The 13,681-nt window shown below is 38.7% G+C and overlaps 1 protein-coding gene across 1 annotated transcript in view; it reads left to right on the forward strand.

Moving 5' to 3' along the window:
• The first annotated feature begins 6,625 nt into the window (after window positions 1-6,625).
• Window positions 6,626-13,681, forward strand: part of Lrrc63 (leucine rich repeat containing 63) — a 35,739-nt gene continuing 28,683 nt past the window's right edge. The window contains exons 1-2 of the mRNA XM_071611744.1: window positions 6,626-6,743; window positions 10,498-11,067. Coding sequence (XP_071467845.1) covers window positions 6,626-6,743; window positions 10,498-11,067 — 688 coding nt within the window. The remainder of the gene's footprint in view (window positions 6,744-10,497; window positions 11,068-13,681) is intronic.

The following is a 13,681-nucleotide window of genomic DNA, read 5'->3' on the forward strand; positions in this document are numbered from 1 at the left end:
GGAGGAGATGCTTTGTTCTTTCCCAAGTAGGAACACCTGGGTAAAGTGATATGCCAAGTTACAAGTCCTCTGGAAGCAATCCTTTCAATGCCATGAATCTGAGTAGGGAAGTGCAAAGTGGGAAGGGAACATTCTAAATTCTTTTGTGCTTATGGAGGGCAGGGGTGCCTGATTGGTCTAATTCTGTGTGGACTGGGAAGTGATGATGCACATGGGGTTCCTGGACACAAGGAATGGGCTGGCAATGTTCCCATGACTCAGGGTGAGGCACCATCCAATGAGAAGCAGGAGTAGGCTAAGTCTCAAGAGTGGAAACACCTAAAACATCTAGTTTGGTTGTTTGCATGGAGACCTCTTTTAGCCACAGAACCTACTCTTCAAAGCCAGTTTTCAGGAAAGTCTAAAATGTCCAACTTACAAAAGCAGAGCTGCTGTTCTCCTGTGGTTTCTTAGTAGAGCTGGACACCAAATCCTCTTCCTTTGCTGAGTATTATGTCACCTGGAATGACTGGCAGAGGAAATGAAGGAGCTTCCTCCATACTATCAAGGCAAGTGACTACCTGAGGCAGGGTGAGGAGAGAAGCAGTGTCCTGGAACCATTGTTAATTTCAACACTGATAAAAATTTCTGACATCAAAACACATTATGAAAGTGGAAACGTAGCAGAATGGTCAAAGTATATCAAACCACATGGTGCTGAAACACACGCTGCAGTTTCAGCTGTCCAGCTGTGGTATAAGAAATGCAAGTTCTTCACCTTGGGGAATACAGTGCATCACTACATGTCCAGGTAATCCCTGTTCATTCCCACCATTAGCCCTTTAAAATCTGTAGCTTCACTACACTTATGAATAAAACATATGCTCAATCAGGACAGTGAGTGTAAAGCAGAACGATAGGTTTGAAAAATAAATCACTGTATCTGCTGTTTGAGGTCATAAATTGCTATTGACATTATAAGGAAGAATAAGCCATTACAAAGCATTTCTAAATGCTACAGGTGTTTGTTGAGGGCTCACCAAAGGCCATGCAGCTCAGTCACCTTATGGCATGTTACATCTTCCTTGTAAGTTTAGGACAAACTCCCAGCAGAGTTCAAGACCTCAAATATACTCAGCTCCCAAAGCTTGGTGTGCCCATCTGAGAAACCCTAGGAAGGTTCTGTGCTTCTGTAACACCTTTTCTCTGGCTGTTCAGAGGAGCATCACATGGCAGCCCTTCTGCCTTTTCCACCTTTGTTAAGCTCACCAGCGGGCCCAGGAGGCTGGGAACAAAGTGGCTTTCATCCTCAGGTTGACTGGCTGAAATTCATCATGGATTCAGTCCAGCTGGAGCAATGCTGCTACAATACTCCACTCACGTGAGGGACAGGTCAAGGCTTCCTGGACACGTCACTGTACTTGGACTCTTTCAGGCACCAGCTTGTCCCACTATTCCTCTAAGGCTCAGAGTATAAGGACCAAGGACCAGTAACAGAATGTAGGCCACTTCCTAGGGCACAGACTGTGTGTCACTGAGTGCTATAAACTAGGTCCTCTAACTTTCAGAGACATCAGCAAACTAAGTGTGAAACTTGATGGAAAAATGCCCAGGATTTATCCTCTAGTCCTCCAGATATTTCTGTGAATATGAACTGTTATCACATAAAGCAGGGGCATGGAGACAGAAACCTGGGCTGTTTGCCTAACTAAATAATTTTTATTAGTTTTCTAACACGTACTGAGCACTCCCTCACTAAACTCTGGACACTGATTATCTCTTTAAATTCTCAATGGCCTTGGGTTGGGTACCATTTCCTTCCAATTGTACAAGTGAGGAAACCACGGGGGCTTAAAGAGGTTGGGCAGATGGCCCAAGGGCACAGAGCTAATAGGTGGCAGCAGGAGGATTTGAACCCAGACAAGTAGAGATATGCTATGCTGCTTTTGATTGAAATGTGATGCAAATATTAGAATTCTCAATTAAAGTGATAACTGGGCATAAGTTTAAGGCAGGAGAATCGTGAGTTCAAAGCCAGCCTCAGCAACTTAGTGAGGCCCTAAAGTCAACAATTAGCAGAGTGCCTTCCATATAGGAACAAACATTGCTCATGTTTAAGACCATGTCATAACCCACAGCATGAGGACAGTTTACTTAGTCAAACCAACAAGGAAACAAATATTAACTGTCTTTCTGTTGCTATTGTTGATGGACACAATCATATAATATACACAAATACCTGACATCAGCTGGTTGCAGACAAATAGTCTATAATGACTGCTACAGCTAAGAAAATACAAATTGTTTTTGAGCAATTGGGATAGTGCAAATAAATAACACTATTCTACCTAAGCAACATCAAAACAAATTGTTAAAAAAATAAAAATTCAAGTAGCTATAATTATAAATAATGAAACCTTGGAAATGATTTTAAAATTTTCATTTTAGTGTTTGAAATTATAAAGAGTCAAATGATTCATTATAAATTGCTTTAATAAAGTTTAAAGTTCAGCACCTATACAAGTGTCTTATATATAGTAGGTGTCCAATATATTAATCTGGAATGAATGACTGAATTCATTACTGTGCTTTTAAAATCAGACATTGTCCTTTCATTATGTTCAGGATATTTTTATATTAATTCCATAATGCAGACTGAATGTCATTTCCTTATTGATAATGGTTTTTTTACAAAGAAATTCCAGGATTTCTAGTTCAAACAAAGGAAATGAAACAGCTATCATCTTGAAAAAGCAAAAAGTATAACTGGCCAAAAATAATGAACAGAAATGAAGTTTTGTTCTTTGCAGTGAAATATGAAGGGTAAAAGGAAGAGTAGAGTCTTCTAAATATTTTTATTAATATTGGAGAAAATATAAAACTATCCTCTAGGCAAGAGCATGAAAACACTTGGCATAAATGAATGTGTTTAAGACACTGTAAACTATGAAGAGTAAATATGTTTCATAGTATATATAATTAGTATAAACAGATAAACAGACCAAGAAAACACCTCTTTTTCAAAAGCACTTTGGTGTCCTGGGTTATCCTGGGGAATCAATATTGAATTCACATGTACTCAAAAATAACTCTTCATTCTTTAGATGAAATTCAAAAACTAATATGAGCAGGGCATGGTGGTGCATACCTATAATCCCAGCGGCTCAGGAGTTTAAGGCAGGAGAATCGTGAGTTCAAAGCCAGCCTCAGCAACTTAGTGAGGCCCTAAGCAACTCAGTGAGACTCTGACTCTAAATAAAAAACAAAACAGGGCTGGGGTTGTGGCTCAGTAGTTAAGTGTTCCTGGTACCAAATACAAAACAAACTAACAAACTAATATTAAAATAAAACCACAAGTTACTACTTTATTTCCATATGATAAAATAGATTAAATCGACACTGACACAATTGTTCAGCAAATTCTGTTCTGTTTAAAAGGAAAATAACTGGAGAGAAATCTATGGAAAATAGTTAAGATTTCTAGTAACACTTTTTTTTTTTTAACTTCATTCCAACAGTACTGTGTCCTTTCACCAAGAGCAAATCTAAGGTTCCCCCACTTCCAACCCCAACCTGTCCCACTCATTGGGGAAATAAGTAGCATTATCTACCAGTACCTAGGACTGCTCTTTTGCTTTTATCTCAATTTAACAACATGTTTTAAAAAGATGCAAGGTGTCTATAACCTTGATGCTCACCATTATCCTGAGCACCTTGATACAATTTGCTAATTGAGAGAAAGCATTGTGGTTTTTGTTTGACAAGCTTCTTTCCCTGGTTCTGCCAAACTGCAAAGCTGATGAGACAAATAAACAGGAACATGGTTCTGTACATCAGATAAAGTAAACCTTAAAACCAAACAGGGAGCTGCCTGATTCAATGAGCCATATAATAATTATTTTTTTAAAAGACAGAAAAACAGTAAATCTAAAAATAGTAAAGTGATCAAAACTGAGTGTGATTTGTTTTTTCAAAACCCATCCTACATTTGTATATCAATTCCATGGGTAAATCATGAGTTAAAATAACTATGTATACATATCAAACATACTAAGCAATGGATTTAGTTTTCATAGTAATTATATTATTTGTCTAAAGGTTTGGCACTAGGTGATACTAACAGAAGATAACAAAATGTCCACACTGAGAAAGTTACATATTAAACAGCCCTAGGTTCTGGCCTGGTACTTGCTAGAAGAAAACCTGCTAGAAGAAATCTGCAAGGAATGTAGCCTGATGCCTGCTGGGTCCATATGTGACAAAGCATTTTTAAAAATATATTTAAAAATGCATTGCCTTGATTTTGACTATGCAAAACTAAGCACCAATTTCTAAAGGTCAAGCATCTGTAAGTCAAACTGAAATCTAATAGTTCTCATGGTTCAAACCACTTTTCAGAGTACAGGAACTTGACTCAATTTATATAGTGGCATACATATATTTTTTATGCTTAAGAATGATAGAAACATTTTTTCCATATTTGCAAATATGTACAATCAATACTACTACAGGCAAAGCCTCGCCAGTAGATCTATCTTTTGCTCTCCGCTTTCTTGTCTTTCTGAGAAGTTCATAAATCTATGATGTAGACACAGGCAGAAATGGCATAAATTCATGGTCTGGTCATCTAATCTGGGACAAAGTAATTTTATAAGGAAAAGAAATCACATGCTAAGACTCTAAAGGAAATAATTTGCATAATGTTTCCCAGAGTCAGTTTCTACTTTTTTCATTGTGTTAAAATATAGGCTTACTCCTAAAGAGACTAAGGAAGATTTGATTAGGGAATAAATCTTGAAAGAGTCCCAAAGCTTATTCGAAAGTGTCTCATTTCCCAAAATCTATTACTAAGGTTCCTGCCCCTATACCTAACAAACAACCTGGAAGGAAACTCCATCTACTTCACTTTCTGAGCTGTGATTTCCCCATCTACATAGTGAGTTCTTTCTGGTGCTTTCTCCCTCAAAGCTCCAGAGAAACAACATGCAAACACACGATGCATCTACCGCTGTACATACAGGTTCATCAACACCATGACTGGATAAGAGACAAGTTACAATAATCAGAACGAACGACTGTGACAGAAAAGAGTCTCTTTTTTAAAGCCCGCTTGAATTCCTCCCTAATGCTCCTATTCCTACACAGCTCCTCCTCAACCAGGAAGTTTAAAGGATCAGAACGACAAAACAGGTTGCATCAGAGGAAAGCAGAATGTTTGCTTTTCAGGGGCACTGCCAAATAAGCAAGGAGACCCCGCTGCGCAAAAGCGCATCATTAAAGAATACAAGCCCAGACTCTAGACACCCAAGTTAAGCTTCGTATCAGAGAAAAGTAAGTCATTGTCATTAAGAATAAGAAAAAGTAATAACAATTGTCACCACGGCGTTCCGTACAGCAGCTGCACGTGGAGTGGCTTCTCCTCTTGCCCAACCGCCCGCTGACTCCCCAGCTATCCCACACCGCACCCGAGTGGCGCAAAGGGGCACCACGCGCTGCGCCATGGGCGGGGCCGCCTTCCCGGGGCTCTGCGGGCGACGCGATCGCCCCGCCCGCTCTCCGCCCTGCCCAGTCACCACTCCTGCCCGCCCTGCCCTCCAGCGCCTGCGCATCCATAGGGCGGGGCGGGCTCTACCGGTCTCAGGTGGCCGCTAGTTGCTGAGTGGTCCGTTTCGTTGGCCTCTGGACACAAGATGCTGGAGTCTGGATGCTTGTTTGGGAACAGCATCCTACGGAAAGACGGGCGACCTCACTATACTTTTACCTGACTGGCTAGAGACCCAAGAAAAAGAGACGGAAGCCCAAAAGTCAGTTGATTTGAGAAGCAGATGAGTGGTGTTGGAGTTCAACTCTTCCTGTAATCTCTTAGGATACTACCAGGGAAATTTTCCAGCATCAAGTAGGGCATACCGCCGGGGAGCAAACCTTGAGCGCTTGTGTGCAGAATTATCTTTTATGGGTGAACAGCCCAATTGCGCAGCTGCAGGTTCCCTTCTAGGCTGTCAACGAAATAGTGGTGTGCCAGGCCTTCTTGATATTGCCCTGCAAACTAAACACACATTTGCGGGGTAGGAGGGGTGTGAATCTTCTCCCATCATTTCCAAAGAGTACTAATTGGGTTTACCAGCAATCCTGGGAAAGCCCATGTTATTTTTGGATTACATGGTTATGACCCAACTGTAGTGATCGAATTTAAACAAGCCATTGTTAGAGAAAGAAAACAATGAATTTGTCAATGTTAGATGTGATGGGTCTTCAGAGGTTTGTATATTGAAAGGATCTTCCACATATAGTGATAACATTTTGTAGTGAAATAAAAGTCATTTCTACAGTTCCGAAAAATCATTTACTGGCTGAAAGAGTATTGGTAGATTGAATTTTGTCCTAACTTGGGAAATTTCAGGTTGATATTGATTAACAATTGTATGTGTATTTTTAAATTGTGCATTAATTAATTATAAATCTAAATTTTTAAAGTAGAAGTTTTAAAAATTATTTTCTTAATCTCATTTTCTTATAAAGAAATTCTGCTTGGATTCAGTATACTATTATCACAGAGTGAGTTTCCTTAAGATATAATTTAAATTCTAATAAATTGCTTTTCAGCAACATGCTTAAAAACTTTTCAATTCTCCCTTAACCAATAGTTATGAAAAAACAGAGTTTATTAATCACTAAAATGCAACAATACCCACAACTTCTTCTTCGAAGACCTTTACCTCCCAAACACCCTAAGCTGCCTTTATATACAAAGAAAACCCATACAGGTACGTGTATTAATCAGATATGTGTATTAAACTTTATGTATTTTTCATAGAATTTCTCTGCCTTGCATAGCTCAGAATCATAATAGTTAAGGACAATAATAATCATAACTTACAGGTGTTTATTGTAAGATGATAACAACCAGATATTAGTTCTACAAGTATAGACATTGTTCCTTATTTGTGAATTTGGTAAATATGGATTTACTCATTGGTAAGATTTATTTGTATAATCTAGCTCCTTCACAGTCATTTGTGGATGGGTGGAAACATGAGCTGTGCCTCACACAGTGCTCCCCGCTGAAATGGAAGAGGCTAGTTTCTGCTCCCATTCTGTAAATAAGTGCCCCTTTCCTAGTCTATTTAGTGCTAGACTTCTTGAATTTTGGGGCTTTTTGTTGGTAATTTCATTGTTTAAAAATGACCCTAAGCATAGTGCGTAAGTGCAGTCTAATGTTCCTAAGCACAAGGAAGCTGGGATGTGCCTTACAGAAAACAATCCACGTGTTAGGTAAGCTTCTTCCTTCATGTACAGCACTATTGGCTGTATGTTCAATGGTAATGAATTAATGATATATATTAATAAATGTTTGTTTTAGTCTGCTTTTTTATCACTGTGACCAACAGACCTGACAAGAACAATGGGAAGGAAGAAAAGTTTATTCTGGTTCACAGTTTCAGAGGTTCAGACCATGGTTGGTGAACTCCATAGCTGTGGGCCTGAGGTGAGGCAGAATTATTACAGAAGGGCACGGCAGAGGAAAGCAGCTCAGAACATGACCACCAGGAACCAGAGAACTTATCTCACCATGGACAAAATAAACCAAAAGTCATACCCCAAGGGACCTACCTTTTCCACTTACATTTTACCTGTCCACAGTTACCACCCAATTAATTCGTACCAGTGGATTAGTCCACTGGTTAGGTTACAACTTTAAAAATCTAATCATCTCACTATTTAACATTTTTGCATTGTCTCACACTTGAGGTTTTTGGGGACACCACATATACAAACCATAACAATATTTAATATACTTTTATTTGTGAGAGGCTGAGGCAATAGGATTTTAAGTTCCAACCCAGATTCAGCAGCTTAGAAGACTTTGTCTCAAAACAAAAGAATGAAAAGGGCTGGGGATGTTGCTCAGTGCTAAATACCCTTGAGTTCAATTCTCAGGAGAGAGAGAGAGAGAGAGAGAGAGAGAAAGCACTGTGATTAGTACACAGCTTGAAATAAGACTTGAAGAATTAAAGTGGTATGGAATATGTTTAATTATAGAGGAGACCTTGGCAATTTTTTATGATAGAGGAAAGTGCTTGAATAGTAGAAATTTAATATACTAGAAAAAAATCAGAAATGATCATGGTGAGATTTGTCAAAGAAAAAAAAACAGGGAAGTATGGAATTGAGAAGACAGACATCATCTTGTTTGGAAAGATTTCTTGAAGCATCTCTTCTCTTTTTTATCCAGTAAGACTGCCTTCCCCTCTTCTTCACAGTAGCCTGTACTTAATTCCTACCAACTACTTATCATTTTCCATTGCCACTGTTTACCTGCTTGGTTTCTATACTAATTTGTGAGATCTTTGCTGATAGTAAGGTTTGTGCTGTTGTACCCCCGGCACAGTGTGTACAACTGGCACATACCATAGGTGTTAATGTGTCTTCAATGAATTAATGAGAACGATAAGTCAAGCTGTAATCATCAAAGATGATTATATAAGGTCAACTTTGAAAGAAGAAAACTATGTAAATTGGTTAGTAAGAGAAGGTATTCCCTGCAGTGTGATTAACCTAAGAATGAAGTGATTAATGAGCAGCATGACATTTGTGGTTATCAGTAGTAATTTTCATAACTAGGGTTCTCATTGGAAAATGTCATGACACAGTAAGCTTGAAGTGAATCTATGAATCCAGATCACATGGATTCTTCTTCTCCTCTTTCCTCTTCCTTCTCCCCGCCTCCTCTTCCTCCTCCTTTTCCTCCTCCTTCTCTTTCTCTTCCTCCTCCCCCTCTTCCTCCTTTTCCTCCTCCCTCTCCTTCTTCTTCCTTCTCCCCCTCCTCCTTTTCCTCCTCCTCCTTTTTCATCTTCCTCCTCCTTCTCCTCCTTCCTCTTCCTCCTCCCCTCTTTCTTTCTCCCCCTCCTCCTCTACTCCCCTCCTCCTCCTCCTCTTTCTCCTTCCTCTTCTTCTCCCCCTCCCCCTCATCCTCCCGACCTCCTTCTCCTTCTTCTTCTTCCTTCTTTGCCCTTTCCCTCTTTCTCTTCCTCTCCTCCTTTCATCAGATTGAACCCAGGGCACTTAACCCCTAGCCACATCCTTAGCCTTTCTTATTTTTTATTTTGAGACAGGTTCTTGCTCAGTAAGTTGCCTTGGGCCTAAGTTGCCAAGTCTGGCTTTGAACTTGCAATTCTCCTGCCTCCTGAATCCTTGGAATTATAGCCATGCACCACCATGACCAACTACATAGATTCTTATATCTCAGTTATCACAGTGAAGATTCTGGTAATTTAGTGAAAACGTTGTAAGGCAGTATCAGGAAACCAAGGGAAAAATTAAGCCATTGTGGACTAGGAGGACGGCAGAGAAAATGAGAAGGGAAAACCTATTCGTGGGATTTTTAAAAATCAGTTTTTAGAGATCAAGTTTCAAATGTCTATATAAAAGCACTTTATAAAATTACTGTCTAATTTTAAGATGTTATTTGTAATATTCTCACTTGGCCCATAATTATTTCCTGTTTGCATCAACAGTGAACAGTGCAAAATTTTGCTCTACAATGGGAGTCTAGGGATTTGAATTCTGGTCTCAATACCAACTAAAGTAATGTATGGCTTTAGTAAGTAATTTGGTCAACAAAACTTATCTTTCTATTCTGAAACAGCAGAACTTAATTTCATGTTCAGTTTTTAATTTTTTTTCACTTTAATCAAGATATGGATAGAATAGAAATCCATCAGAAAAAAGCTCACCTTTTAAGTGATTCTTATGGTGGAGATGGAAAGAGAGTGTGCCCCCTTAAGGTGGGGGGTAGCATTAGAATTTGGGAATTAGAAACTCTACAGTTGACACATCATTTGAATAAAGCCCTGAGGTCAGACTGATTGTCTGTGTTAAATGTGAAGAAGGAGGGATGGGAGCTGTGTGTTACCGTTGCATGTGAGCAGTCACCCAAAAGCTCCTGTTAATGCAGGGAGAGCGGTCAGAAGTCAAATGATTACAAGAGCTGTAACCTAATCAGTCTATCCTAGTTTGAAGGGACTCACTGGTTGGTTAGTAGAAGCAGGTGGGGTGTGGCTGGAGGAGGTGGGTCACTGCAGGTATGCCCTGGAAGGGTGCCTCTTCCTACAGCCCCTTACCTCTCTCTGCTTCCTGAGCCCTCCTGACCTGAGCAGTTTTCTTCTGCTGTGCCCTTCCTCCATGATGTGCTTGGAATTATAGCCATGGGCCCAGAGCAGTGGAGTTGGCCTTTTATCTTAGTCTTTTCCCATCAGTTCTGTTTTTCCAAGCATATCTTCCTACCCTTTCTAAATTTAATACAATTTAGCCTATTAACTTCTTTAGTTGTTTAAAATTTCTCAAACTTTATCCCCATCAGCTTGACAAAAGTAGCTAAGCAAACATAAACTGAAATGTTTTTAGGGAGAGAAGGGTGAGTGGTAAAGCAAAAATATGAATGCTATGACATTATAGTTTTTTCTCTGACATCTTGATAAAAGCCATTCAACTTTGCTCTTTTTTTTTCCTCTTGTATAGCCAAGACTGGTGAAATTGAGACACTCTCTGGAAAGTTCACTCAGGAGGAAACCACTCCAGTTCCAAAAAAACTTGCTTTACTTGATGTATCTTCAGAAGAACAAGCTCAAGGTCCTATCAATATCCAAGCTGACTCTTTGGATCAAAATGTAACAGAAGCAGTAACTGCAATTTCAACATCCACAAAATCTAGAAATGTCAGATCCATGTTTATTCCAAGTTATGCTGTAGTTTCAACTCAATTTTTCAAGAAAAATATAAGAAAAATGAAAAGAAGTTCAGAAAGGTCCACAACTAAACTACCCAAAGTAGAAAATATTATTACTGATAAAAAATTAGAAGACATTTTGGTTGTTTCTTCAAAGTTCCCTCAATCAGACGGTTCTTCGTTAGTTAACAAACGAAAGCGTGACTCTTCCAAAAGTGCAGTATTGCCAAGTCGTCTAGTCAGTGCCTCACACAAGGTAGTAACCATTAGTAAAGTGCTACTAGGGATTACTCAGTTTCCAAGAAACATTGTCCTACCAACACCGATTTTACCAAGAAAACCTCATCCACAGTCTATCATAGGTAAATATAATCAGAACATGGTATCAAGTAATGGGGACCAATTGGAGCAAAGAGGAGAAAGGAAACATAAAGGGTGCCCCTCCCCTGGGTGTTCAGGGTGGACAAATTGAATCACTTTTTGTGTTTACATTTAACACCTGAGCCAGAGGGCAAGAACAGAAATCTTTACCTTGCAGATCTACCAAGCCCAAAAGGGGTAGTTCCTCCAATGGTAATGATGGAGACCAGTAAGGAAATTCAAAGGATCAAAAAAAATATATATAATGTAAAGGACCAGTGAGCAATGATTTAGAAGGTGATCTAGTTTTCCAAAGATAGGACACCAGTGCCATTGGATAGCTTCATGGATGTATTCCAATGGATAATACAAGTTCATTAAATTAACAATTATAATGAAGCCAAAACATCCTCAAGTGAATTTTCACAAGTATCCAAAAGCTCTCCCATTTTTTTTTTCTAGAAAGTCTTGCATCAGAAAATGAAAAGAGAGAAAGTGTTCTGAGGCTACCTGAAGGTAAATGCTAAGCCTATTATCATTCTTTTGGAAATTGTATATAAGATTATCTTTCTATAAAAGTATTGGTGATTTTGTGTGTTTGTGTATGTGTGTGTGCAGTTCTGCTAGTGCTTTGGTCTAGCAGAGACAAATCGAAAATTCTCCTTAAACAAAGATTACACCGTTCTAGACTTTGCACTTATCTCTACCAACAATCTCACAAAAATAGTACAGGGCATATGATTTAGAATTATCAGGCAAAAAAGGAGAAAGTCAAAATGGTTAAGGACTAGCAGGAAGAGAAAGTAGTAGAAACAAACTCCTAAAAGTATTAAGTATGAGAATTATCAGGCACAGATTTTAAATAACCTGATGACTTCCAGTTCTGTCATAATTGGGTAGCTTCTATTGGACAAACTTTCCAGTCAAAATCAACTATTAAAGCTGCCAAATATACTTAAAATAGTCATTAAAGGCACTGGAAAGCAACCAATGCAGACTCAACCTGAGCCGCTACAATCTCTAGAAGGGAAGCCCTTGAGTTAGCTGGACCTATGGGCATTTGTGGTGTGCGAGAATACATATAGGTAGAAAGTGGTAGTTTTCATGGGTTGAGGAGATAGAAGTCAGACTTCAGAGTGGCCAGTGTCGCTGGGACTTGAGAAGCGAAATCTTGGAAAGGAGAAAAGTGAAGGGAAATGAATTTTTAAAAAAATTCTATACACAGATTCCCTTGGGGGCATTGGCTGATTTTGAAGCTGTGCATCTGCAGGACAGGATTGAGAAACACAGCAGACAGAGAACATCAGCTGAAAAGCCAAGAGATTTTTGCAGTTGCATAAGAAACAATTAATGGAGTTCAAGCTCTGGCCATGTGTAGGGCTTTTAATAACTCACTAGGCTTCTGATTGAAGATGCAGAGGACCTGTGACATAGGACCTATGATGTAGGACTAAGGATGAAGTTCTAGGAGAAAGGACAAAACAAAAATACACTATAGAGTTTTAAAAACAATTCAAAACCAATCCTTGATAAATCAAAGTGATACTTTCTGCCTAATGAAGAAAACCTGATACTTGTTAGAGACAGAATTATCCAGACCCCTTAAAATCATTCCTCCACAAAGTCTAGCATTGCTTAAAAAATCACAAACATTCTTTAAAAAAAAAAAGATAAAATGTCTGAAAACCAATAGAAAGAAACAAGGCAATAGAAGCAGCTGCATAGCTGATTCATATATTGCAGTTTCAAACTGGAATTTTAAAACAATTGGTTTCTATGTAAGAGGGGGAAAAAAAGGTTGGAGAATTTCACCAGAGGACTGAAATTTTTGTTTTAAAAAAATAAGAGTCAAATGAAATTTTAGAGTAGGCAAAATAATATAACAAATTAATATTTCAATAGCTGCATTTAGTAGGAGAAAATACACGGTAGAATACTCCACCACAGGACTTCCCGAGCCCTCCCTTTCTTCCCAGTCTTTGTGTATCACTGTGATGTAAAGGAACTGTGGGTCTCTTCCACATCATAAGCCCAGGCAAGTCATGCCACCATTCCTGCATTATTGAGCTTCTTCCACTCTGATTTTCCCTCCTTGGAAAGTTTAAGGATTCTCAGGTACTTCAGAGATCTATTAGAGACTTTCTAACCCCTTTCTCTTTTCCACTCAAAAACCAGATGCTTGGGTTTAGATACTGAGGATGTATGATTAGGGATCAGGTCACAGACTTAGGTCTTAATACACAATCCTTTTCTTCTTGCTCCATTTCCCCTCACTAGACAAGGTATCACTATTTCATATTATGCATCCTTCTTTATTCTGGGGTTAACTTTCATATCTATTGATCTAAAATGGGCACAAAGTTTTCATTTTAGAGATTAAAAACAGAATTCTTTTGTAGTTCTTCTAGGATGCTTTATTTCCTCTCCCTGAAACAATAGCATAGAATAATTGAGGTTGTAAAATATGTTTCTGCAAATAATACTGAAAGAAATGTCTGTGAATATAAAATATGGGCTTTAAAAATATTTTTCTTTAGTTGTAGATGAAACAATGACATTTATTTATTTATTTGTTTGTTTTATGTGGTGATGAGGATTGAACCCAGTGCCTCACTC

Source organism: Marmota flaviventris, chromosome 4 (assembly GCF_047511675.1).
Source record: "Marmota flaviventris isolate mMarFla1 chromosome 4, mMarFla1.hap1, whole genome shotgun sequence".
NCBI classification, from domain to species: Eukaryota; Metazoa; Chordata; class Mammalia; order Rodentia; family Sciuridae; genus Marmota; species Marmota flaviventris.